Source organism: Suricata suricatta, chromosome 1 (assembly GCF_006229205.1).
Source record: "Suricata suricatta isolate VVHF042 chromosome 1, meerkat_22Aug2017_6uvM2_HiC, whole genome shotgun sequence".
NCBI lineage: Eukaryota > Metazoa > Chordata > Mammalia > Carnivora > Herpestidae > Suricata > Suricata suricatta.
In genome coordinates this window covers 74,916,848-74,943,943 of record NC_043700.1, presented here as the reverse complement: position 1 = coordinate 74,943,943, position 27,096 = coordinate 74,916,848, and the positions used below count along the sequence as shown (strand labels likewise).

Sequence of the window (27,096 nt, the reverse complement as noted above, 5' to 3'; positions counted from 1 at the left end):
TTATTATGATAGCAATCACTGTGCCTTTATTCATGCCACTCATCTGGCCTGAGAATCCCTTTCCAGTACCTCAAATCCTACTCAACCCCCCATGCACCATCTCCTTTTGTAAGGACTGCAATCCTTGATAACTTCTTTCTTTTCCAAACCCTTACTATATTTATGCATTCTAGGCGATGGGCTATCAATTACTATTGCACTAAAGTATAGTAGAAGCTCTCATAGTCCTCCTCAATTTAACCAACCCTCTAAAACACTAGTGCTTTCTAAAAACCATTCTCTGTGTAAAACGTATCAATGCGTACAGCTAACAGGCCCCTCTCTGGTGTGCCTGCATACCTTTTCTCTCAGCAACTGAATGAATTATCAAGAGTCAGTCAGTAAAATGAATAAATCAAGAGACTATAGATGCTGGCGAGGGTGTGGAGAGATGGGCACCCTCCTACACTGTTGGTGGGAATGTAAACTGGTGCAGCTGCTCTGGAAAACAGTGTGGAGGTTCCTCAAAAAATTAACAATAGAACTCCCCTATGACCCAGCAATAGCACTGCTAGGGATTTACCCAAAGGATACAGAAGTGCTGATGCATAGGAGCACATGTACCCCAGTGTTCATAGCAGCACTTTCAACAATAGCCAAATCATGGAAACAGCCTAAATGTCCATCACCTGATGAGTGGATCAAGAAGATGTGGTTTATATATACAATGGAGTACTACATGGCAATGAGAAAAAATGAAATCTGGCCATTTGTAGCAAAGTGGATGGACCTAGAGGGAGTCATGCTAAGTGAAGTAAGTAAGGCAGAGAAGGACAGATACCATATGTTTTCACTCATAGGTCTAGGAGGAGAAACCTAACAGGGGACCATGGGAAGGGGAAAGAGGGGGAAAAGAGGGAGAGGGAGTGAGGCAAATCATGAGAGACTTTTGAATGCTGAGAACAAACTGAGGGCTGAGAAGGGTGCAGGGAGGGGAAGGGGGTGATTGTCGTGGAGGGGGGCACTCGCGAGGAAGAGCACTGGGTGTTATACGAAAACCAACTTGGTAATAAACTATTTAAATTTTTTTTAAAAAGTAAATAAACATTTAAAAATATTTTTTAAAAAGAGTCGTATTTGCTGTCAGAGTAGTTTACACCACTTGTACTTGTTACTGTAATTACATATTTTAATTAGATATTATAGAAACTAAATAAATTATGACTGCAAAAAGAAAGCCACTGTTTATGAGGACACTAAACTAAATGCTTTGGAAAACATCAGAAGCAAACTACCCAAAATACTGTTACTGAATTAGATGTGAGCAAATCAACAATAAAAAGGGAGAAAACTTGCAAACTATCTAGAACAGTGCTTCTTAAACTTTCTGTGGTGAAGAACTCATCTCTCCTTTTTCAAATGTCTTAATATTTGTAGACCAATACAGTTGCACTGCATGTAATTAGTTTACAACTCACACATCAGACTTCATCCAAACTGGTCCACATTACTTTCAATAAGTGAGTTCTGTGATCACATGCTTGGGATTACAGCAATGCCAAACTCCTATATACATTTCTAAACACTTACTCTCAATTTCTATACTTAACTGTCACTGACTGATACTTTGTGGACCAGCACCAGGATGTAGTCCACAAGCTGAAGAGAACTGAGCTAGTAAAACCCTTTTACACTCAAACTTCTTCAGAAGAACCTTAAAGCATTCTATCAATTTTGAAGAAACTAAATCAGACTACTAATTCTATCTCTGACTCTCCCCTGCTCACGTGGTCTCTGTCTCTCAAAACTAAATAAAAAACATTAAAAGGCATTCTGGAATTTCAAAAAGGAAACTGCACTTTAACAAATGGCAATGACCCTATGTCAAATGATAGGCACTCATGTTTCAGGTTAAAGTAAAAATGTTTAAGATTAGTATCTGCTATTTTTAAGTATCTTAAAGACAGAGCTATCTTAATCTGCAACTGACATTGCACACAGCACAATATGAAATACATTGTACGTAATCATTATTTGCTGAGAGACAAAGCTGGCAATGGATACTGTATTTTTTTAAATATCAACAAGCTATTAGATCACTGCCACACCTGCCCCTAATAATTTCTTGGGGTTTGTGCTTCTGTTAAATTTCATTCTTAATATATGATTGTTTTCTTAAACTGTAATGATAATCTGAGAAATATATGATACACTCCATTAAAATATATCTCATACTGATAGACTCAACAATGTGTCAGTATCAACAAACTATGAAACCACCTTTTTTTTTTTTTAACTAGGAAAAAAAATTACCTTCACAATTAGGAACTTAAATGTGTAGTTTAAATCTGATGCTACTGGACTAACATGGATTGTAAAGTTGAGACATTCCTGGACACATTTTATTTGACAAATAAAAGGAATAAAGGAAATTTGTCTCTTAAAGGAGTACTCATTTCACTTCCCAGGCCATGTTGATTAAGACTATTAAACCATATAGCAGCTCCTTCACTGAGACTAACACACTTTGATAAAGGCATTTCTTATATACATTATTAATTGAATAACACTTCATATGACGAGATGAACAAAGCATTAATACTAGAGGACAACCGCTGAAACATGTAAAATGATCTTACTATATACAATAGGATATTATCATGGCATTTCCTAAATACCAAATCTTTTACTTTGTATGAAGAAGTGAAACCAGAATTATTAAAACAAATCTAAAACAAAAATTTTGGGGTTTCATCAGTTTTCCTAATTAGTTTCTATGGAGAATAGACAGAAATTCCAATGGCAAGTTTTCAGCAAGATCCAGAGAACAGAATTACAAGGTCCCCGGCAAGGCACCAGAGTGACTTCCTGTCATCCTGCAACCCATGGCTATGTCCTCTCCTACAAGGTCTGCATCTTAGCCAAGTGGAGGAACTCATCCTTGAATATTGTATCCCTACAATATCCCTTGAATATATTAGCCCTACAGGCAGTGGCTACATAGTATATGATTTAATATTAAAACTGTTCTGTTAATACTCAGACAGAGAAAGACAGATATCATATGTTTTCAGTCATATGCAGAATTTGAGAAACCTAACAGAAAACCATGGGGGAGGGAAAGGGGAAAAAAATAGTTTCAAACAGAGAGGGAGACAAACCATAAGAGACTCTTAAACACAGAGAATAAGCAGGGTTGATGGGGTGGGGGGAGCAAGAAGAAAATGGGTGATGGGCATTGAGAAGGGCAGTTTTTGGGATGAGCACTGGGTGTTGTATGTAAGCAATGAATCATGGGAATCTACTCCAAAGCAAGAGCATACTGTATACACTGTATGTTAGCTAACTTAACAATAAATTATACTAAAAAAAAAAAGAAACTTTGTGGATCTATTTTCTTTATATGATGGAATAAAACCACTTTCATTGACTGAAAAGAATATGTTGAAAGATTTAATCTGGATTACTTTCAATAATCATACTTTCCTGAGCATCTTGTTTTTTTCTGTGTAATGTTTATTACTTTTCCTTATCTGTGTCATTTCTTATGGGTACATTCATAATTGTTTTCTTATATGAAATAAAAGTTGGTGTAATAAAAAATTTGCTGTGTTATTACATATTATATTTGTGATTCTGCTATTCTTTTGAGTTCTCTTTACTTCTTACTAGCCAATCCTTCATTACTCTGATCCCCTGTCACAGTTAATAATTCTTTACATTAAACTTTCCCTTTCAAATTACTGTGTGATTTATCTCCGATCAAGACTGATACAGAATAATTCTTAACAAGTAACACTCAAATCACTACAAACCTGAAGAGGTGCTCCCCCATACTATTGCAAATCACTTCATCATCGGGAAACAGTTCCAGAGCCTGCTCGTAACAACCAAATAAGTCTTGTGTTCGATTGAGAGCATCAAGCTCTTCAGCCCACCTGAACAGTGTATACTGAAAAGTTTCCTATGTAAAAGAGAAGACAGTAATTTAGTCAATAATATAAATGATGGACAAATATACAGCACTGGTTGATGATTCCACAAAAAACAAGACTTAATTATTATTGACTGATCACTTTGGATTTTAGTTAGCTTTAGTAGACAGTCTGCGAAATAAACACCTGCATAAGTGAATTTTGTCACTTATGCGGCAAAATGCAGAATGAGACAATTTGACCACTTTAAACTCTCTCCATTCTTAGCTATCATGGCATATTCTCCACATACCTCTCTCTTCTGGGTGTCTATGTTTTAGAAGTTGTTTTTCCTTCTTCTCTTTGTTCATCCATCTCTAATGCATTAACTATCACCTGTTCTACATCTACATCTCCAAATAAGACCCTCTCTTCTGAACCTCGGACTCAGACACGACTTCCTATTAGCCATGTCAACAACAGACTGCACCCTCAACAACCTCAAATTCACCTCAACCCAAATATTTCCTGAACAACAAGTGTGCAAAGAACTGGGGCTAAAACACAGCAATGAACAACATAAATCCTATTCCTATCCTCACAGAAGCCCTACAGAAAGAAATTTAACATATAATTTTTAAAAAATTCAAAATGCTCTAACCTGAACCTATTATATTCCTCTCACACAGTACATAAGGTTAAGGTACCACCAAATCCCAAACCACTAAGTCATCTTATAATGCTACGTTAACTTCCAATATGATTCGTTTCAAACCTAGTCAATTCTCAACATCTTTAAAACTGTCATCTCTCCAAGCCACTGTTACAACGTACTCTGGCCCTTATAATACTTTCTAAACTATATAGTAACAGCATTCCCTCCGTCACTCTAGCTCCAATCTTACCACTCTCCAGCCATTCTCCATACCACAACACAGTGGAAAAAGGGAAGGGCTTTAGTCATTTCAGTTTTATCATGAACACAGTTTACGTCATCTTCACAGGTTCATACAGAAGAGTTGATACCTAATAACTGAAACTTGATGTTGTTGACAAAAGAGAAAAGGATATGGATGGAGATTCTACAGTATCAGGAGAAAAAAGTATAGATGATATGAAATGGATCAGGGGATCTATACCTTGGTGTGACTTAAGTGTGGGCACAGGGAGTAGGGGGAGTAGTAGGAAATAAGACTAAAGACATGGTTCTTTTGCAAAGGCCTCCATGAAGAAATATGGACTTTGTTCTGCAGGAAACTAGAACTAGAACTAGTTCCTGAACACTACTGAACGCTAGGCATTCAAAAACCGGCTTTAGATATACTTTTAATACACCCTAAGTATCTATTTAATGTTTTATTTATTTTTGATACAGAGAGAGACAGAGCTTGAGAGGGGAAGAGGCAGAGAGAGAAGGAGACAAAGAACCAGAAGCAGGCTCCAGGCTCTGAGCTAACTGCCAGCACAGAGCCTGACGCGGGGCTGAACCCACGAATGTGAGATCTGACCTGAGCCGAAATCGGAGGCTTAACCGACTGAACCACCCAGGCGCCCCACCTAAGTATCTATTTAAAAAGGTACTGTCACTGTTTTACAAAGGAGGAACCTCAAGAACAGAGAATTAATGAAACAGCACGTGGGTTGATCAATCATTATTCTACTACTATATACTTATAAGAGCAAACTATCTCAACATAGCACTTTCTCCTCCTTAGGGCCAGCTGCTCCTGAAATTTACACGAAATTTATGTTAACTACAAACATCTAGAGGTTACTGACATCTAGTGGGTAGATACCAACAATGCTGCTAAACATTCTGCAATACACACAGGACAACCCTCCGCAACAAAGAATCATTCCATCCAAAAAGTCAATAGCTCTGAGATTGAGAAACGCTACGTGAAATAAAGCAAAGCAGCTTGAGGCTGAAAACGGAATACAAAATTAAGTTAAATCATTTTTATAAATTTAGATTCTAAAATAACTTGGAAAAACATATCTATTACAGATAGGATAACCATTACAATCCTGCAGTTGAAGCTTAAATAATGCATCATCAAATGACTACTTTAGGCTTATTCCCAACTTTATTCAATTACAGATACCTATGACATTCCTTCTCCATACAAGTGCAAAAGTGGTGAGGCAGGAACAAGCTAGAATTAGATATAGTAGGACGGAGAAGATCACCTTCGGCCTCATTTGCAATATGGCCTTTAGAATTTTGAGGAAGATGGGAGTTTTGAAATAAGTAAGTGACATCGTTTGACTTAGGAAATGCTCACGCAGGCTGTGTTGAGACAGGTTGCAGGAGAAAGCCTAGTTAGGAGCCAACTCCAACAGCCGACAGGTGACGGAGGCTTCACAGAACACGGGTAGTAAAGGAGAAGGTGGGGAGACGTGCTAAGATTCTGGATATATTTCAAAGATGGAGCCGACAGGATTTTTTAAGGGGCTGATTATGGGTGTGAACAAAAAGGGTGTAAGGAATGAATAGTAAATTTTAACAGCAACCACCAGCCATTAACCTTAGCCACCCCTCCCAACTTAGATATTACGGGAAGAACACGGGATCTGCCAGCAAGTTAAAGAAGGGATCTCCTCACCTTCACATCGTCTTTCAGCTCCGGCGCCAGGCTGAGTACGAGGAGGTAGTGGGCATAGGCGGTGCCGAAGTCCTGGGCGCTCAGGCAGTGCTCTGCGCTCTGCAAGGACCGCGACACCAGCCGGTCGCGGCCGGCTGCCCCGGCGCCACTTCGGGCTCCCCGGCGGGGCCTGGGCCGAGAGTTCGGCATGGCAGAGTCACCGCCCTGAAACCTGCGCGTGTATAACCAAAGTGAAGATGTTTTGCTAAACGGAATGAGAAAATGGTCCCGTTGGCCACACTTCCAAATGATTTACACAGCGCGAAAGCCGGTAACGTTAAGTTATGCCTCGGCCAGGGGCGTGCGCGCCCACCTTAGCCAGGCAGAAGCCCCGCCTCTTCCCTGCCAGGCGGGGTTGGCGACTCAACCCGGCAACTGCAAACATCAGCCCACGGCGCACGCCCAGCGAGCGTCAGTGCGTTCTACGTGGCTATGTCGCGTCCGCCCCGCCCCCCCAGGAAGGAAGGCCTGGGGTAGCCAGGGCGCTTGCGCGGAGGGCAATCTTTTTTTTTTTTTTTAATGTTTTATTTATTTTTGATACAGAGAGAGACAGAGCATGAGAGGGGGAGGCGCAGAGAGAGAAGGAGACACAGAACCGGAAACAGGCTCCAGGTTCTGAGCTAACTGTTAGCACAGAGCCTGACGCGGGCTGAGCCGAAGTCGGAGTCTTACCCGACTGAGCCACCCAGGCGCCCCGGAGGGCAGTCTTTTAATGACCTCGCAGTTCTTGCTTTCCCCTTCCTCGCCTCACTGTCTCTGGTGCTGAAACCGAAGTTTTCTGTCCCTTTTTCTGGATGTTAGGATTGTGTGTGTGTGATTTCGACTGCAAGACCGACTCTGCAGACGCAGGGCGAAGCTGCATCGGACCGTGAGGGATATGGGTGACTGTGAGGAGAGAAGGTCAGGCGTTTATGGTGATGGCTTAGTATCTTTGGACTGAGATGCATCAGATCTCAAAATGACGAGACTGGAAAGACCCCAGAGTTAAGAAACGTACCCTAGGTGTAGTAGAGCAAATGCTTTCACAGGCATTATTTAAAATCATCCTCACAAAACCCTATGAGGTGGGCTTCTAAATCAGAATCTTAAAGACGGGAAAAGGGGACATCCTAAGAAGTTACTTGCCCAATATCACCCAACTGGGTAGTTGCAAAGGCGTGATCCATACCCAAGTTCTCTGTTATTTTAAAACAAGTTGAGGATTTGTTTCACTGTTCCGATGTATCACCACTGTATACTGGGTATAATGATACATAGGGAGAATTTTTGTCCCTTCCAGTGTGGCCCCTAAGGGATGGGTTCGAAACTTTAAAATGGGGAGGCTTGTGAAAATGACAGCTGAAAGAAGTCATTTTTGTCCTCGTTTTCAAACATCTCAGTAATGAATATTTTATTTAACAAAAAATAACAACATTTGCATATCATACTAACTTTGGGGACTCCGACCATTTTCTGCCTTCTCTACTGATATGATTATTTGAACCACTCTTCCTCTGAGCACCTACCAATGTTAAACTGGAATCAGTTCTTCGAGGTCCAGGTCACTAGATTGTAACCTGCTCCTCCAGTCAGAAAGTTCCTCAAAGGCAGTAACTGTTCTTAACCATTTTTGTAAGCTTTACCTCTAGCTGAGTCTAGTTCTGAGTAAGGACTCAAAAATGTTTTAATGGAAAGTACATTCTATTAAAATGTTTCACTTGTAGATTTTCCCCATCCTTGACTTCCTTATTTCCCTCCCCTTCTGAATTGCCACTTTTTGTACTAAACAATTTAAGATTTAACTGTATGATATTTCCCTAATAAGACTGAAGTGCTACTCCCAGTAGGATGTAGTAGAACATGAAAGACTATTGAACAGAACAAAAAACAAGCACATTCTAGTCCAAACTTGGTCCTTTTCTGCCCATCCAATAACCTTTCCTTAAGAAGCATTATTTGTAAAAAAAATAATAATAATAATAATAAAATAAAATAAAAAGGCCTAACAAAGCTACATTTCCTCCTTTGAACACAAGATTGATATAACCATCAAATGAGATGTATAAAAGCCTTTTATATATAAGATATATATTTAGTGCTAGACATTGTTACTAGATTGTTACTTTTATCTAGCTATTTAAAACTTATCTAGATTATTTTTTACTTTTATGTTTCTTTTTGAGAGAGAGAGAGAGAAAGGCAGAGTATGAGCAGAGGAGGTACAAAGAGAGAGGGAGACACAATCCGAAGCAGGCTCCAGGCTCTGAGCTGTCAGCACAAACCCTGACGCAGGGCTTGAACCCATGAACTGTGAGATCATAACCTGAGCTGAAGTCGGATGATTAATCCACTGAAACACCCAGGTGCCCCAAAACTTAGCTGGATTCTTAAAACAAAAATTAAGTCAGTAATACCTTTAAGCACTTGATCAGAAATGTGTGCAACTCGTATCATTTAAGAGTCTAATGTAATTGGCTGGAATCTCCAGAAACCAAAGGGAAACAGCCCAAACTTTTTCTGCAGAGATTTCGGTTAATGGGGAATCACTTACACTTCATCATTCTAGTAATCTCTGTGAGTCCATCATTCAGCTGAATTAGTTTACTTAACAGATTATCTTGTGGTTCAGGGCATGCTTTCCCATTACACAGGGGCAAGGTTTCTTTTGTCTTATTTTACTTGCTTTGTTGTTTTGATCTGTTGATTTATTGAGATAACCTGTATATCTCAAACATCAAGACCACATGAAGCTTAATGTGGATATATGTTACCAGTATAGGCTAAGCAATGAAGGAAGGACTTGGCAGAAAGTGGAGAGAAGGCAGAGAAGAAATGAAAGGAGCCAACTACCGTTATTTCATCATCACCTACAGTATAAACCTGTGGGCAGTGACCTCTACTTAAAAAGTACAAGAGATGCTACCTACTGTTTGTAAAATACTTGAGGTCTGTTTGTGAGCTATGAAGGTCTACTGAGTTCAAATGTGATTAGTCTACATAGAGAAATCAGAAGTTATTTGCATTTCTTGTAGTTTATACCTTAAGACATTATATAGGATAAGCCATTTGAAAAAAATAAACTGAAACAAGTAACTTGAAAGGAAAGTGGAATAAAATATATTTTTACTACTATTTTCCTTTATTACCTCATTCCTAATTAAGGCTTAGAATTAGGTTGTTCATATCTATTGAATATTAATTGTATTTATTATAATTCTTTCAATCCTTTTGAAAACGCATTCTATTCCATTACACATAACCCAAAAGTATATTGCAAAACAATTGTGGAATGTAGATTTTACTTCTTGATCCGTAAAGTTTTCTTTAAAAATATTGAAGGTATTGCTACTTTGTTCCCGATACCCTTCCTCCCACTCCCATCTCACAACCAAAACTCTAATCTTTTAATTTGAGAGTCTGTTTGATTCCTCCATTTATGTGTTCTAGTTCACCCTTTTTAGGGTTCCAAGAAAAACCCCCACTGATTAGAAAACTGATTCAGAGGCAGATTTGACTGTACTTGTCTTTGACCACATTCTGGACAGCTTGTCAACAAACCCCACAGCCAAACAAGGAAGCAAAACCAACTGTAAGGCTCTCAATCAACTTTCCAGTTTGCAAAAGTTGAAGGTTAACAGGGCGGGGGGAAGGCTCACCGGAAGTTCATTAAGAAGAGATAAACAGCTTGCTGAGCACAAGTGTCTCAGGTTTATCCTCTCTGTGGAGATTCGTATCTTTCTGTGTGATTTAGTTTGTTTTACAATTTTGTAGTTTGGAGACTTGTTCTGAACTCTTTGTGCATTTTAGAATCATCTGAGGAGGTTTAAAATATCAGTGTCTAGGCCTTATACCTAAAGATACTGATTTAATTGGCCTGGTGGGGTTTGGGCATGAATACTTTTAAAGAGTTCTCTGGGTCTAAAATGTGTGGTAGGGGGTGGGGAGTCTGGTGCAGGCTTCGATTACATCTGATATATTTAAAGTATTTAGGGTATGCAGTATAAAAGCAATGTAGGGAGTAGAAATATAAGTTACTTATGTCTTAACAAGAATTGTGAAAAGTCTCTCAATTCTTTTGAATGAAGTGATTGCTATATGATAGTGTTCATCACATTGAATTACTTGTTGGAGAAAAAAAATTACAAGTGGATTAACAGAACACTACCACCATGGACCACTGAAATTTGCATTGATACATTCTCAGTGCTAAATATTCCCAATTTCTTCAATCTTTGTTACTTTACCACAATCAATATTTTATAAAAGCCCCTTTCTTTTGTCCTATGTGCATTTCAAAATCTAGAACTCAGGAACTTCTGGGTGGCTTGGTTGGTTGAGAGTCTGACTCTTGATTTTACCTTAGGTCTTGATCCCAGGTCATGGGATTGAGCCCCATGTCGAGCTCTGCACTGAGCATGGAGCCTGAAAAAAAAAATGGAAATCTAGAACTCAAAGTTAAATATAAAACTCTAATCATGGCTAGGTCAGTGCTAAGTTCAGCACCTGTGTGTACAAGGGTCTGTAATAATGTGATAATAGAGTTCCAGAGGCAATGTAAGAGAAAATTTATTGAATAATACCGTGCACCAAGCATCATGCTTGGTTCTGGAAAACCTGCCTGAATTCCCGGTGGAGATGTCTGACAAAGTACTGGTGTTGGAACAGACTCCCAAGTAGTCTGAACAGAGTATGTCCTAACAAAGCATTCAGGAAAATGCTAAAATCCACTGGGGAGCAAAGAATGTAAACCCTGGAGTCACCTCGGTTCTTTGTACTCTTCTCCCTATTCCCCATCAATCTTGACTAGGCAGGTCTCTGCAGGAAAAAGATTGAAAGGGTTTCATTCAAGAGAGCTTACCCAAAGGACATTGCTTAGGGGTGAAGGAAGCTAAAGGAGTAAACAAGGTTTGTGAGGTACCCAGAGAATACCCATAGCTGGAAGCTATTACCATCCCCTGTCCTGAGGAACCAAAATAAGAGAACTGTATTACCAGAACCCAAAAAGATTTGGAGCTATGGAAGAGGGGCCACCGAGTGGCCTATAAGTAGAAGAGAGAATTCCCTGACCTTTTTCTCCTACTGTCCTCCAGTCTCTTATTGATGCTCCCTATTTGCAGGACCCAATGCAAAACCAGGTAGTAAGGAAACTTGGATGATACAGTCTGTATAGTTATACTCTCCAGAGCACAGAGCAGAGCAAAGAAATATAGAAATGGTTATGTGGGGCAAATGGGAATTAATGAGCATAATTACCAAGTTTTGCCTTTTTTTTTCTTAATCTGCCCTCTCCTCCCAGTGCTTATTACCATTCCTTTGGTTCACGTTCTTTTAATCCTTCACCTTGTCTGTTATAATGGCCTTTTCTCCATCCAGCCTTCAGTCATGCACTCCTTATACTCATCCTTTATGCTGTTTTAAGATTATCTAAAACGCTAATTTCCTGTTCAGTGGCTCCCCAACACCTACAACTATGTTTTACAAACTTTTTTATTCTTTTTTATTTGTATGAGGGTTTTGATAAATCCTAATTAAAGATATAATTCTCTTTCCTTAGGAAAAGGTCATGTTTTGTAGGTTTACACACTGAGGTGATGTGGTTTAGAATGTGTTATTTGAGTAAGTGAATTAAAGATCATCTAGTGTTCCTTAGTGACTAAAAGTCATAAGAATGTTTAGTTATATTTTACCCTCTGGGCAAAATAAAATAGTTGAGCCCATGAGAATTGACCCTTAGAAGTAAATGAATTGATAAGGACATGGCCTCACCTTCTTTTGTTGCGACCTTGGAGGAGGAACTAGACCATGAAAATACAGGCTTTCCTTTCAAAGGTAGAAATAAAACAAATTGACTTTAAAAAATCTAAGCCCTGGTCACAAGCCAGGCTTTCTGGCATTGGCGTTTTACAATAAAACCTTGGTTTGCGAGCATAATTTGTTCTGGAAACATGCTTGTAATCCAAAGCACTTATATATCAAAGCAAATTTCCCCATAAGAAATAATAGAAACTCAGATGATTCATTCCACAGCTCAAAAATATTCATATAAAAATGATTACAATACTGTAATATGCTACAAAATAATTTTTTAAATGAAAAATAGAAAGAAAAATAAATCAACCTGCACTTACCTTTGAAAACTTTCATTGTTGGTGTGAGGGAAACAAGAGAGAGGAAGGTTATTGTTTATCACGACTTTCACTACCCCTAACAGAATCCCTGCAATGCATTGGCTCAATGAAATCTTTTTCTTTTCATACAACTTTAACAAGGAACCTATCCAATGACACTTGCTTTTGCCTCTTTATGAGGATTTCACAGAAATGTGACATTGCATTGTCCTGAAACAGACTCCTAGCTTGCACTACTACAGCCTTATTCAGGTGGTGCTTTTCTACAAAATCTTGCACTGTTTCCCACATTTTTTTTTCTAATGTTTATTAATTTTGAGAGAGAGCGTGCACATGCACATGAGCAGGGGAGGGGCAAAGAGCAAGCGGGAGACACAGAATCTGAAGCAGGCTCCGGGCTCTGAGCTGTCAGCACAAAGCCCAATGCAGGGCTTGAACCCACAAACCGAGAGGTCCTGACCTGAGCAAAAATCAGACAACCAACTGAGCCACCCAGGCGCCCCTGTTTCCCACATTTTATACATCTCCCTAATCTCATTTGAAGTGAGGGATTCCTCCACCTTTTTTCTCCTCTTCCTCTGCAGGTGAGATGCAGGTATAGACTTCTAATAAAATCTTGCAATTCTGGGGGAACTGGGTGGCTCAGTTGGTTAAGCATCTGACTTTAGCTCAGGTCATAATCTCACGATTTGTGAGTTGGAGACCTGCATCGGACTCTGTTCTGACAGCTCAGAGCCTGGAGCCTACTTTGAGTTCTGTGTCTCCCTCTCTGCCCCTCCCCTTCTTGTGCTCCGTCTCTTGCTAAAAAATAAACATTAAAAAAATTTTTTTTAATTATATCTTGCAATTTTGGCCACTTGCATACTTTGTTGATACTTTTTGATGATTTCCTTTTTAATGTCCACCGTAAACATCTTCTTACCACTGTTCAGCCTTTTTCTGCATGGGAGTGATCATATACGTTCACATCGATGTTGACTACAGTACAGTATTAATAAACTCTTGTCCTATGATGTATTTAATGTAACTGGCAATAAGGTAGTGGAAGAAAGGGTCTATATCTGCAGGCAGTTTCCCTAGAATGAAGCAAAGCATTCCTAAGCTTACTCTTATATGGAAAAGCAAAGGACTATCCACAGGTGCTTTGAACTGACAAAACAAGTCAAAACAAAACAAACAAAATACTAGTGCTAGTTGTGAGCACCTTCCAACATTCAAAAAAATCACTGAATTCTGCCGAACACTGTGGCCTGAGACCAAGAATCCAAGCATGGCCGACAATCACCCACAATCCAGCAGTGAGAGACAGAGGAAAGAATCATTGGCTCAGTTGTGATCATGTGACATTCAGCATCACGTAGTATTCACATTGCAAGACATCACTCGTTTACCAAGTTAAAATTTATTACAAATGTCCACTTACCTTGTGGAAGACTCACAGAGTAAGTTACTCACAATCCAGGGTTTTACTGTTACATCCTTTGCATTAAAGGACTCTCCTTAAGACCCACTTAAGAACACACTATAGGGGCACCTAGGTGGCTCATCTGGTTAAGCATCCTACTTTGGCTCAGGTCATGATCTCATGGCTAATGAGTTTAAGCCCTGCATTGGGCTCTGTGCTGACAGTTCAGAGCCTGCAGCCTGCTTCAGATTCTGTCTTCGTCTCTGTGCCCCTCTCCCACTCGCATTCTGTCTCTCTATCTCTGTCTCTCTCTGTCAAATATAAATAAACATTAAAAAAAAACCACACATTACAGCTCAGTGATTGTGAGATCAAATACTGGAGCCATATTGTGTGGGTTTAAACTGTAGCCCTGCCACTACCACCTAGGTATCTTGAATGAGTTAAGTACCTTAATTTCTGCACCTGAATTTCCTCATCAATAAAAGGAGGACCACACAGTACGTATCTCATAGCTTTGTTGCAAGGATTAAGTGAATTAACACACATACAGTGCCTGAAACAGATGAAGCCCTCAGTAAGTGTTGTCGCTGGGTCCTTTCCCTGGAGATCCCTAGTTGTTCTCGGAGCTAGGCTTTCACCCAAAAGGAGCCAGGGACAATCTTTTGCCAGTCACATAAGTCTTACATAGTGCTTGGATCTTGAGAACCTTAATGAGGAGGAGACAAGTCCTTCCTCCTCTCCCTACTGCTTCCCAAATAAACTGACATCTGTCTCAGAACTGAACAAAATGGGCTTAATTAATTTGGTTTTCTCCCACAGTTGAATTAAGGAAAGGGAGCAAAAACAGTGTTTTTCTTGGTAAAATAGACCTTTAAGGAAAGCTCTTAAGCTGTGGTAACAATCCTTCCAAAGGTTCCTTGGACCTGATGGAAAACAAGTGCTCACAGTAGATTCCTAGGAACTGTTTTTTGTACATAGTACTGATTGGATGTGAACCATGAAAAAGGCAAAAAAAGCTATGTGGAAATAATAACAATGTCTCATCTTAGGCTTTGTCGTCAGAACAGAGTTCTTCAACTGTTGAGTCCTCATGCTTTCCATGAGAAAAGTATCCTCTCTAACCTTTTTATTTGCATGGTTTTCCTAAGCACCAACACCTTTAGGTTAAAGGAAGCATTTGCAATTGATTGAAGTAGGTGTCAGAACCAAAGCCATGATGCACAGTTGGCCTTTTGTCCCCCTCCCCCCACCACTCCATGAATTCTGAAGGGCTTTGTTTATCCCATTTTGAAACCATTATAAGACTAAGTTCCTTAATTAAATCTAGGCTACATGATTTGGTTTCTGCTTAACCTCTCTAGCCTCAATTTTTAACATTTTCTACATCACTACCACTATTTACATTCTTTGCTAAGGTAGTTCTCTCCCCCTATATTTTCCAGCTCAATTTGCTCTGCTCACTCCATATCATCCTTACTCAGTTCAAGATTCTACCTTCCAAAAATTGCTAGTTCAGGGGAAGCGTTCTTCCTTTGATTTCTTTTTTTTTTTAATTTGCATTCAAATTAGTTAGCATATAGTGTACTAATGTCTTCAGGAGTAGATTCCAGTGATTCATCACCTATGTATAACACCCAGTGCTCATCCCAACAAGTGTCTTCCTTAATGCCCCTTACCCATTTAGCCTATCCCCCTACCCACAGGCCTTCCGGCAACCCTCAGTTTGTTCTCTGTATTTAAGAGTCTCTTACGTTTGAGGCACCTGGGTGACTCAATCGGCTAGGCATCCGACTCTTAGTTTTGGCTCAAATCATGATCTCACAGTTCACAGCTTCAAGCCCCACATTGGGCTCTACACTGACAGTGCATGGAGACTGCTTGATATTCTGTTTCCCTCTCTCTCTGTCTATCCCATTTGCTCTTTGTATCTCTCTGAAAATAAAGTTTAAAAAATTATTTTTTAGAAGTCTCTTATGTTTTGTCTCCCTCCCTGTTTTGCTCCCCTTTCCTTCCCTTATGTTCATCTGTTTTATATCATAAATTCCTCATATGAGTAAAGTCATATTTTTGTCTTTTCTGACTGACTTATTTAGCATAATACTCTCTAGTTCCATCCACATTGTTGTAAATGGTAAGATTTATTCTTTTTGATTGCCAAGTAGTACTCCTTTGAATATTTATATCACATAATCTTTATCCAGTCATCTGTCAATGGACATTTAGGCTCCTTCCATACTTTGACTATTGTTGATAGCACTGCTACAAACATTGGGGTGCATGTGCCCCTTTGAAACAGCACACCTGTATCCCTTGGATAGATACCTAGTAGTGCAGTTGCTGGGTTGTAGGGTAGTTTTATTTTTAAATATTATGAGGAAACTCCCTACTGTTTTCCAGAGTGGCTGGATTAGTTTGCATTCCCACCAGCAGTGCAAAAGGGTTTCTCTTTCTCCACATCCTTGGCAACACTTGTTGTTGCTTGAGTTGTTAATTTTAGCCATTCTGACTGTTTTAAGGTGGTATCTCACTGTGATTTTGATTTGTATTTCCCTGATGATGAATGATGTTGAGCGTTTTTTCATGTGTCTGTTAGCCATCTGGATGTCTTCTGTGGAGAAGTGTCTATGTCTTTAGACCATTTCTTCACTGGATTATTTGTTTTTTGGGTATTGAGTTTGATAAGTTCTTTATAGGTTTTGGATACTAACCCTATATCTGATATGTCACTTGCAAATATCTTCTCCCATTCTGTCAGTTGCCTTTTAGTTTTGCTGATTGTTTCCTTTGCTATGCAGAAGCTTTTTACCTTGATGGGGTCCCAATAGTTCATTTGTGCTTTTGTTCCCCTTGCCTCTGGAGACATGTTGTGTACGAAGTTGCTGTGGCACAGGTCAAAGAGGTTTTTGCCTGCTATCTCCTCTAGGATTTTGATGGCTTTCTGTTTTATGTTTAGGTCTTTCATCCATTTTGAGTTTATTTTTGTGTATGGTGTAAGAAAATGGTACATATTCTTTTTCTATGGTTGGTGTCCAGTTTTTCCAACACCATTTGCTGAAAAGACTGTCTTTATTCCATTGGATAGTCTGTCCTGCTTGTCAAAGATTAGTTGGCCATACATTTGTGGGTCCGTTTGTGGGTTTCCTATCTGTTCCATTGATCTGAGTGTTTCAGGGATTATGGCAAATCACAACATACATCTGGCACCAGGCTTCACCAGTCCTTAATGTCCTTGTTCCAACACTAACAAATGTGGCTGTTCTCTGGGGTCTGCTGGGACCTTTTCTTGTGGGGAGGCCACACAGCCTCTACCAAAAGTCCTCTCAGCAGGGGAAGTGCCTGTCCTCATGTGGCCCAAGAACCCCCTGGACCTCACTGTCTGCTCCTGGGGATTTGCTGTTCCCACCAGAACAACACCAGGTATTGAGTTATGGAGTTTCAGACTCTGCACTCCCCTATTCATAGTGTCTTAATCATATCCAAACCTTCTCCTTTCTCCCTTTTTAATTCCCCTATGGGTGTTTTCACTCTTTCTCTTTCTCTCCAGCTGCTTTCAGGGAGCAGGGAGTGCCTTTCCTGTACTCTCCCCCCTGTCTCCATCCTCTCTCTGCAAGCAAAAACAGCCCCCTACCCCCAGAGTTTCTCTCTCCCAGTTTACCTCTCCATGCCACGTACCTGCTGACTTCTGTGGTTCAAGTTATGCAGATTGATGAGTTAATTTTCAGATCAATTTTCTAGGTGTGCAGGATGGTTGTTGATCTAGCTACATTTCAAGGATGAGAGATGCAAAAAACTTCCATGCTGCTCTGCCATCTTGACCCTTCCCCTATATTTCTTTGATTTCTTATGATCTCCTACCTATAACTCTATCTTAGCATTTACCCAATTATATAAGTGAAATGATATGTTTGTCTTCCTGACTAGAAAGTGAGTTCTAGGCCTTAGAAAGTATACCTTTATTCATCCCTATCTCCAGCGTTCAGTATAGTAACTAAAACTTAAAAAGCAATTAAATGTCTTGTGAACTCAGCTAAGGGCAATAGTAAGAAGATCAGAGAAAGGATGATTTGGAAGATGTATAGAGAACAGAATCTATAGGACTTAAAACAGTTACATGATAGGAGTACCAAAGACCTAAGGAAAGGAGAGAATGACAGAACTTTTAGCCATAGGCGACTTGAATATATGACAGTGTTGCTAAACAGGATAGGCAGTTCAGGCAGCAACAACAACAACAACCCCCACTCCAAAAGCCAGATGTGAAGAAAAAGACTTGAGTTTAATGGCTGTATGTGAGATATCAAAGGGTATCAAGTGAAGATGTCCAGTGAGAAGACAAACAACTGTATCTAGAGCTCACAGGCAGGATGTGTTCTAAAAATATATTTGGAGGTTCTAATTATATTTGTATGTTGAGTTGTGTAAATGGTTATTATTCTACAGAGGAGGTGTGCAGAAGGCAGAAATGCCAAAATCAAGATGTCGAATGAGGAGAGAGCAGCAAAGCCTCTGGTTGGGAAAATCCTCTGAAATTAATAGTGGAGGAAAGTAAAATTCTGGGTAAGATGGATTGTTTTGTAGACAAGCACTATTCTAAGGAATGGTTTATAAGTGAGTTGCCAGTAGGACCAGAGTCTTTCCCAAATCTAATTGGGGCAACAGCATATAAAATAGATAAATATGAGGAATATGAATGGCATATTTTTCTCAGCATGCAGGTATAAACTCCTCTTCAAATTTCTTTTGGTTTTTGAAAATAAGTACTAATGTAGGTCTTTGGTAAAAGCACAGTGATTGAACACAAACGGGATATTCTTCAATTTATACCATTTCAGCTTATGTGACTATCATAGGAACATTCTACTTTCAGATAGTAGCAGGAAGCTGTTTTATAATTCATCTTTATGAGGATTTTTTGTAACCTACTAAAAGTGAGAGTTGGAAAGTTGGAATTTATTGGTGCTTCTCCAGGGAAGTCTATTGAATGCATTAAGTAACAATGTTTAAGTGATTTAATATTTCACCAGCCAGCATCTCCCCTCTCTTTTTCTGAGAACTGTTTATACTTGTCAACTTTCACTGAGTTATGCTATATAACGAACAACTGGGAGCTCAGTGGCTTACAAAACAAAGTACTTTCTTGCTTATATTACATATAGACTATAGGTTGCCTACAGTGTTGCTTCAGGCTTTTAGAAGGCTCTGCTATGCACCTTGTCTTGTGTCATCCTGATTCCAGGCTGAATAAGCAGGTCCAATGTGAGACCTGCCCATTCTCGTGGTGGGGATGGGGGGAAAGCTGCTACAAAAATCACAGTGCCTCTTTTTTTTCCTTCAGTTTGTTTGTTTAATCTCTAGGCCCAAAGTGGGGCTTGAACTCATGACCCCAAGATCAACCATTTTGACTGAGCCAGCCAGACACTCCCCAAATCACAATACCTCTTAAAGCTTCTGCACAAGTGTGTTGTATGTCATGTGCTTTCACTCATTGGCTACAACACATCATATGACTAAGCTTAACCTTGATGGGCAAGGAAAGAGACACTTCAAGTCACATATACATATACATAGAAAGGGAAGAGCAAATAAGTCAATAATACAATTTATCACCTTATTCCTCTGTCAGCTGAAACTCTGTGGCTCTTGTGGGAAAATGTCCATGTACCTACATGTTCCCAGTTTTTTGACCACAGTTGAGTTCGTCAGAGTTGACATTGTAAAATGCAGTGCCTCGGAGTTGTCAGTGACCACTTTCCTCAGCAAGGGAAGACAGCCAGGCTGCAGTGGCAGGGAACAGAGCTGACACACAGAATAAAGTCAAACAAGGATGGGGAGGAAGTTATGGCATTTCTGCTCTTTCTATGGTTTGGTTGTTCAACCATTCCTTGGATTCTGTAAACCATGATGTTTTTCTTTTTGTCTAAGTTAAAATGGAATTGGTTTTTGTCATTTGTAGTGATATCATGATTCATGGATGTGTGTAATTTCACTTAATTCTAACACAAATACTTTTAGGCAGGTACTGTAATTAATATTTCATAAATGAGGATCAGAGTTAGGGATGGAAATTCTCTCTGATAACCTGTCTAGAGGAAATATTTTACAAGAACACCCAACTACATTATTCTACACTATGCTCACCAAGCGATTCTGTGTCCTGGTCTCTTCCAAGGGTACTAACATACTGGGAAACAGTATGGACTGATGTTGGTTAGCTTGCCAGAAACAGTTTGTATTATGAAATAACTAATTGATAGTATGATGAATTAGATACAATTATAAATTAGGTTTTTTGTACTAACTTGGTTTAGTGTAAATCATTTCTGAGAATTTGCATTCACTACTTTTTAACATAACCTCAATAGAACAAAATATGAAGCCTAGACCGGAATCACTTGGCCCTTGCTCTTCTTATCTCCTCCCAGTTCACAATGTTCGCATCTCTTCATAGCCGTGCTCTCTTATACCTGTAATTGGGCTCAACACAGGCAAGCCTCAGCACAAACTTCTTTGTAGTTTTAGCCTTTTCCTGCAAAATCAGCTTAGTCTGCCCACCATAGCCACTCTGCTTCCTGTCAGAATGTCACTTTCCCTAGGCATAAAGAGAATCTTTGCCTTTCTTGTACTGTGTGACTTTGTGGGGTTGGTGCTTGCCACACTTCTTGCAGAAAGTCTGCAGGTTTTAGGAATGTTCACCATGTTTGCAAGAGCACTATCAGCATGGAAAGTAAGTTAACTATTTAGAATTTAAGAATCTGAAAATTGAAGATCATGAGTGGTGAAACTTATCAGGATCTGATCTTTCCTAGAGCATCTGCACAGCCTATTTTTGGACATCTACTTACTGCACAGCCACCATACACCTAGATTTTCAAGTTACTGAGAGATAGAAATTCTATAAAGAACTGACTTCTGGACACGAAACTGAACTTACTGATCAGTTAAATTTCAAAAAGATCTAAAAGTTGTATTAGTCACCTACTTTGTTTTTAGCTCTAGACTAGCTACTATCAGGGTTAAAAATGACCTGAGATGATATCATTGAAAATAGCAGAGTAGGATACTCCAAATTTCAACTCTCTGCCCATAAAAGCAAATGAAAAATGGGCAAAAATGTCAGAATCAACTTTTTCATAATTTTAGAAATTAGCCAAAAGTCTGTAGCAAGTTGTCACTCAGGAAAAATGGCTGTTTTTTAATTAAAGAACTACAGAATTTACAGTGTTGTAACCTATGCCAGCCCCATCCCTTGCTTCTCAGATCAGTGGTGGCTGTAAAAATAACAATGTGTGTTCCCGATACCAGAGGGAGCAAAACGTGCTTCAGAAGTAAAGAATTGTAATTCATTGCCGTTCACCCTTGAACCGTATTGGCTTGAACTGCATGGACTACTTACATGCATATTTTTTTCAATAAATACAGCATAGTATTAATGTATTTTCATTATGATTTTTTTCTCTTTTTGAAGTTTTATTTACTTTTGGAGAGAGACAGTGTGAGCAGGGGAGGAGCAGAGAGAGGTGAGGGGGACAGAGGATCCAAAGTGGGCTGTGCAATGATATCATTTCAGGTCATTTTTAACCCTGACAGCAGCAAACTCGATGCCGGGCTTGAACTCCAGAGCCACAAGATCATGACCTGAGCTGAAGTCAGACGCTCAACCAACTGAGCCACTCATGCACCCCTTCATTATGATTTTCTTAATATTTTTTTGCTTACTTTGTTGTAAGAATATAGTATATAATAAATATACAAAATATGGGTTAATTGTCTATGTTCTTAGTAAGTACTATGGTTAACAGTAGTAGGCTATTAGTAGATACTTTTGGGGGGAATCAAAAGATATAACTGGATTCCCAACTGCACTGGGGGGCATGGAGGGGTTAATCACCCCAGCCCCCATGTTGTTCAAGGGTCAACTGAATGTGTTCTAAACTGTCTGTTGGCTCCCTGGAATATAGGCTTGTTTTTATGTTGCTTATCTCAAAACTAGTTTAGTGCTAAAACTCCTTCCCACAGGACTTTTGTTGAAAACATTTACAGTATAATGTTGCTGCTACCTGTTGTGATAGATAGCAGCTGCGGTAAACAGTAGATTAATCAGAAAGGCTGGGCTATGTCCTGTGAGGGATTACTAAACTGAGACTCTAAAAGGTCAAATGCATGCTCAGGGCAGTGTGGATGCTAAGGAAAGATTCAAGAAAGCCCTAAACTCCCACCCCTTTTGACTGAGGCTCTAAGAAAGAAGGAAATGATGGCTAAGGCAGAGTTGTAAAGTACCTGGTGAATGTTGAACGCATGCCATAGCAAATATACATAGCTGGTGTCAGTCTTCTGACTTTGTTTTTCTCCTTCAAGATTGTATTGGCTATTTAACTCTCCACTTAAACTTTACAATCAATTTGTTGATACCCACAAAATCTCACGCTAGGGGTTGTTACTGGGATTGCATTAAATCTGTACATCAAGTTGTAAAGAACTGACATCTTGATAATATTGTGTCTTCCAAGGCATAAATATGTAGTATCTTTCCATTTATCATTTATTAAATTTCTTTCACCAGAGATTTATAGATTTCTTCAAATAGATCTTATATGTATTTTCTTAGATTTATACCTAATTATTTCATTTTGGGGTGTTAATGTAAATGGTAATGTTTTTAATATCAAATTCCATTTGTTCACTGTTGGTATATATTCGTTGTTTGTATATTAACATTGTATTCTGTAGCTTTGCTATAATGGCTTTTTCATTGTATAAGCTGTTTTTCAATTCTTTCATATTTTCTATATAAGTAATCCTGCCATCTGTGAAGAAAGACAGTTTTATTTCTTCTTTATCTGTATACCTGTATATTTCCCTTTCTTGTCTTATTGCATTAGGTAGGTCTTTCATTACAAGGTTGAAAAGCAGTAGTGAGAAGGCACATCTTTACTTTGTTCCTGATCTTAGCAGGAAAGCTTCTAGTTTCTTACTATTAAGTATGACATTACCTTAGGTGTTTTGTGGATTTCTTAATCAAGTCAAAGGTGGGAAGTTCCTCCTTTATTCCTAAATTGCTGAGAGTGAGCATTGGACAAATGGTTGTTGGATTTTGTCAGATGCTGCATCTATGATATCATATGAATTTTCTTTTATAACTTGTTGATATGATGGATTACAGTAATTGATTTTCAAAAGTTGAATCAGCTTTGCATACCTGGAGTAAATGTCACTTAGTTGTGGCATATAATTTTCTAACACATGGTTGAATTTGATTTGTTACTATACAACGGAAAATTTTTGTTCTATGTCATGAGAAATATTAGCCTATAGTTTTCTTGTAATGTCTTTGGTTTGGTATTAGGGTACTGCTGACATCATAGAATAAATTAAGTATCCTCTCTGCTTCTGTCCTCAGAAAGAAATTGTAGAATTGGCATAATTTTTTCCTTAAGTGACAGAATTCACCACTAAGACTATCTGGGCAGGAAATGGTTTTACAAAGATGATACCAAAAACAAAAGAATTTTTAAAATAGATAAATTGGACTTCATCAATGGTAAAAAACTATTGTATGTCAAAGGACACTGTTAAGAATGGGAGAAAATGTTTGCAAGTCATTATTGGATAAGGATCTAATGTCCAGAATCCATCAAAGACACTTAGTAACTCAACTAAGACAAATGACTCAAAAAATAGGCAAAAGTTCTAAATACACATCGATTTAAAGAAGGTATACAAATGACCAACAAGCATAAGAAAAGATGCACAACATCATTAGTCATCAGGAAAAGGGAAATGCAAATCAAAACCATCATGAGATACCACTTCACACCCACTAGGATGGCTATCACCCAAAAAACTGTAACGGACTCAAAAACATTAAAAATGAAACTACCCTATGATCCAGAAATTACAGTTCTGGGTATTTACCCAAAGAATACAAAAACACTAATTCAGAGGGATATATGCACCTCTGTGTTTATTGCAGCATTATTTATAAATAGCCAAACTATGGAAGCAGCCCAAAATGTCCATTGATAGGTAAGTACATAAAGAAGATGTGGTATGTATGTGCGTGCGTGTGTGTGTGTGTGTGTGTGTGTGTGTGTGTGCATTACAATGGGGTATATTTAGCCATAAAATAGAACAAAATCTTGCCATTTGCAACAACATGGATGATTCTAGAGTACATCATACTAAGCAAAATAAACCAGTCAGAGAAAGACACTTAACCATATGATTTCACTCATATGTGGAATTTAAGAAACCAAACAAATGAACAAAGGGGAAAAAAAGAGATAAACCAAACAACAGACTCTTAGCTGTAGAGAACAAACAAATGATTACCAGAGGGGTAGTGGGTGGGGAAAATGGGTAAAATAGGTAGAGATTAAGAGTACACTTATTTTGATGAACACTGAGTAATGTGTGGAACTTTTGAGTCACTATTTTATATGCCTGAAATTAATATAACACTTAAATCAACTGGAATTTAAAAAAAAAGAGGGGCACTTGGGTGCCTCAGTCAGTTATGCATCCAACTTTTGATTCAGGTCAGGACCTGATCTCACAGTTTGTGAATTTGAGCCCTGCAGACCCTACTTGGGATTCTTTCTCTCCCTTTCTTTCTACCCGTTCCCAACTCATGCTCTTGCTCTCACTCTCCCTCTGAAAATAAATAAACTTTACAAAAACAGTAACAGTATTTGTGAGGATATGGAGAAATTAGAATTATCACACATTGCTGGAAGGAATGCAAAATGGTGCAGTCTCTTTGAAAAACCATTTAAAGGTTCTTCAAATGTTAAACAAAGAATTACCATATGATCCAATAATTCCACTCATATATATTTGGAGAGAATTGTAAATATGTTCATATTAAAACTTGTACATGAATTTTTAAATGGCATTATTTATAGTAGCCAAAAATGGAAACAAACCATGTCACTCAGTTGATGAATGAATCAATAAAATGTGGTATAGCCATACAATGGAATTATTATTCATCCAGAAAAATGAATATAGTACAGATATATGCTACTACAGGGATGAACTCTGAAAATATAGACTAAGCGAAAGAAGCCAATTACAAAATTCCACATATTGTATGATTCTGTTTACATGAAATATCCATAATAGGCAAATCTAGAGAGACAAAAAGTAGATTAGTAGTTTTCTTGGGCTGGGGTGGTGGCAGCCAAGTAGTGGAATAACTGCTAATGGGAATAGAGTTTCTTTTGGGGGTGATGAAAATGATCTGAAATTAGATTGTGTTGGTAGTTGCACAACATAGTGAAAATACTGAAAACCTGTATATTTTTCAATGGTGTATTTTATGTTATGTGAAGTGTATCTCAATTTTTAAGTGTTTTATTATTTTTTTTTAACATTTATTTGTTTTTGAGACAGAGACAGAGCATGAGGCAGGGAGGGGCAGAGAGAGAAGGAGACACAGAATCTGAAGCAGGCTCCAGGTTCTGAGCTGTCAGCACAGAGCCCGACATGGGGTTGGAACCCACATACCATGAGATCATGACCTTAGCCGAATTCGGACACTCAACTCACTGAACCACCCAGGCGCCCCTAAAGTGTTTTAAGAGAGGAAAATAACCTGGCAGAGGTTATAATTTCTAGAGAAAAACAGTAACACATGAAAACTTAGAGAAGATACAGCCTCTATTCAATTCAATTCTTGTGTGTTTAAAGCATTTTTTAAAATTTGAAGTATAGTTGGGGTGCCTGGGTGGCTCAATCAGTTACGCATCCATCTTTGGCTTAGGTCATGATCTCTCAGTTGGTGAGTTTGAGCCCCACGTCAGCTCTGTGCTGACAACTCAGAGCCTGATTCCAATTATGTGTCTCTGTCTTGTTCTCTGCCCCTTCCCTCGTTCATGCTCTGTTTCTCAAAAATAAATAAATGGTTAAAAAAATTGAAGTATAGTTGACATAACATACTCATTTCAGATGGACAGCACAGGGATTTGATAATACATTTCTGTATTACAAAGTGTTCAGATAAGTACAGCAGTACCATCTGTCGCCATAAAAAGTTATTGCAATGTTATTCCCTATGCTATATTTTCCATCTCCGTGATTTATTTATTTTATAGCTGGAATTTTATATCTCTTAATCCTCTTCACCTATTTCACCCATCCTTTTTCCCTTCTGGCAACCACCAGTTTGTTCTCTGTATTTAGGAGTCTGCTTCAATTTTTTGTTACTTCTTTTATTCGTTTTGTTTTTAGATTTCCACATATAAGTGAAACCACATGGTATTTGTCTTTCTCTGACTGATTTATTTCACTTAGCAAAATATTCTGCCTGTATCTCTGTGTTGTTGTGAATGGCAAGATTTCACTCCTTTTTATGGCTGAGTAACATTCCATTTACTCATTCGTCTCTTGATGGACACTGGATTACTTTTGTATGTTGGCTATTGTAAATAATGCTGCAATAAACATAGAGATGCATATATCTTCTTAAATTAGTGTTTTCATTTCCTTTGGGTTAATAGAAGTGGAATTACTAGATCATATGGTATTTTTATTTTTAATGTTTGAAGGAAACTCCATACTGATTTTTATAGTGGTTGCACCAATTTACATTCCCACCAACAGTGCATGAGGGTTCCCTTTTTTCCATATCTTTGCTAACACTTGTTATTTTTTTCTCTTTTTGTACCATTCTGATAGATATCAGGTGATATTGTGGTTTTAATTTGCATTTCCTTGATGATTGCTGATGTTGACCATCTTTTCATGTATCTGTTGGCAATCTTTATTACTTCTTTGAAAAAAGTTTGTTCAGGTTTTCAGCCCAATTTAAATTAGATTTTTTTTTTTTTTGGTGTTGAGTTGTAGAAGTTCCTTATATATTTTGAATATCAAATCCTTATCAGATGTATCTTTTGTGAATATCTTCTTCCATTCAGTAGGTTGCCTTTTTCTCTTGTTGATAGTTTCCTTAGCTCTGCAAAAGTGTTTTTATTTGGGTGTAGTCTCAGTAGTGTTTTTTAATTTTTTGGCTTAATTTTTTTTGCTTTTGTTTCTCTTGCGTAAGG

The 27,096-nt window shown here is 38.5% G+C and overlaps 1 protein-coding gene and 1 pseudogene across 1 annotated transcript in view; both read right to left on the bottom strand.

Annotated features, from left to right (window-relative positions):
* The window catches only part of PRMT9 (protein arginine methyltransferase 9), a 39,643-nt gene extending 32,741 nt beyond the window's left edge, over positions 1-6,902 (bottom strand). Inside the window, exons 1-2 of the mRNA XM_029940363.1 lie at positions 6,500-6,902; positions 3,795-3,943 (exon numbers count right to left, since the gene is read on the bottom strand). Coding sequence (XP_029796223.1) covers positions 3,795-3,943; positions 6,500-6,688 — 338 coding nt within the window. The 5' untranslated portion in view covers positions 6,689-6,902. The remainder of the gene's footprint in view (positions 1-3,794; positions 3,944-6,499) is intronic.
* A 13,528-nt stretch (positions 6,903-20,430) lies between these two features.
* LOC115301166 lies at positions 20,431-20,749 on the bottom strand (annotated as a pseudogene).
* Positions 20,750-27,096: the final 6,347 nt, after the last annotated feature.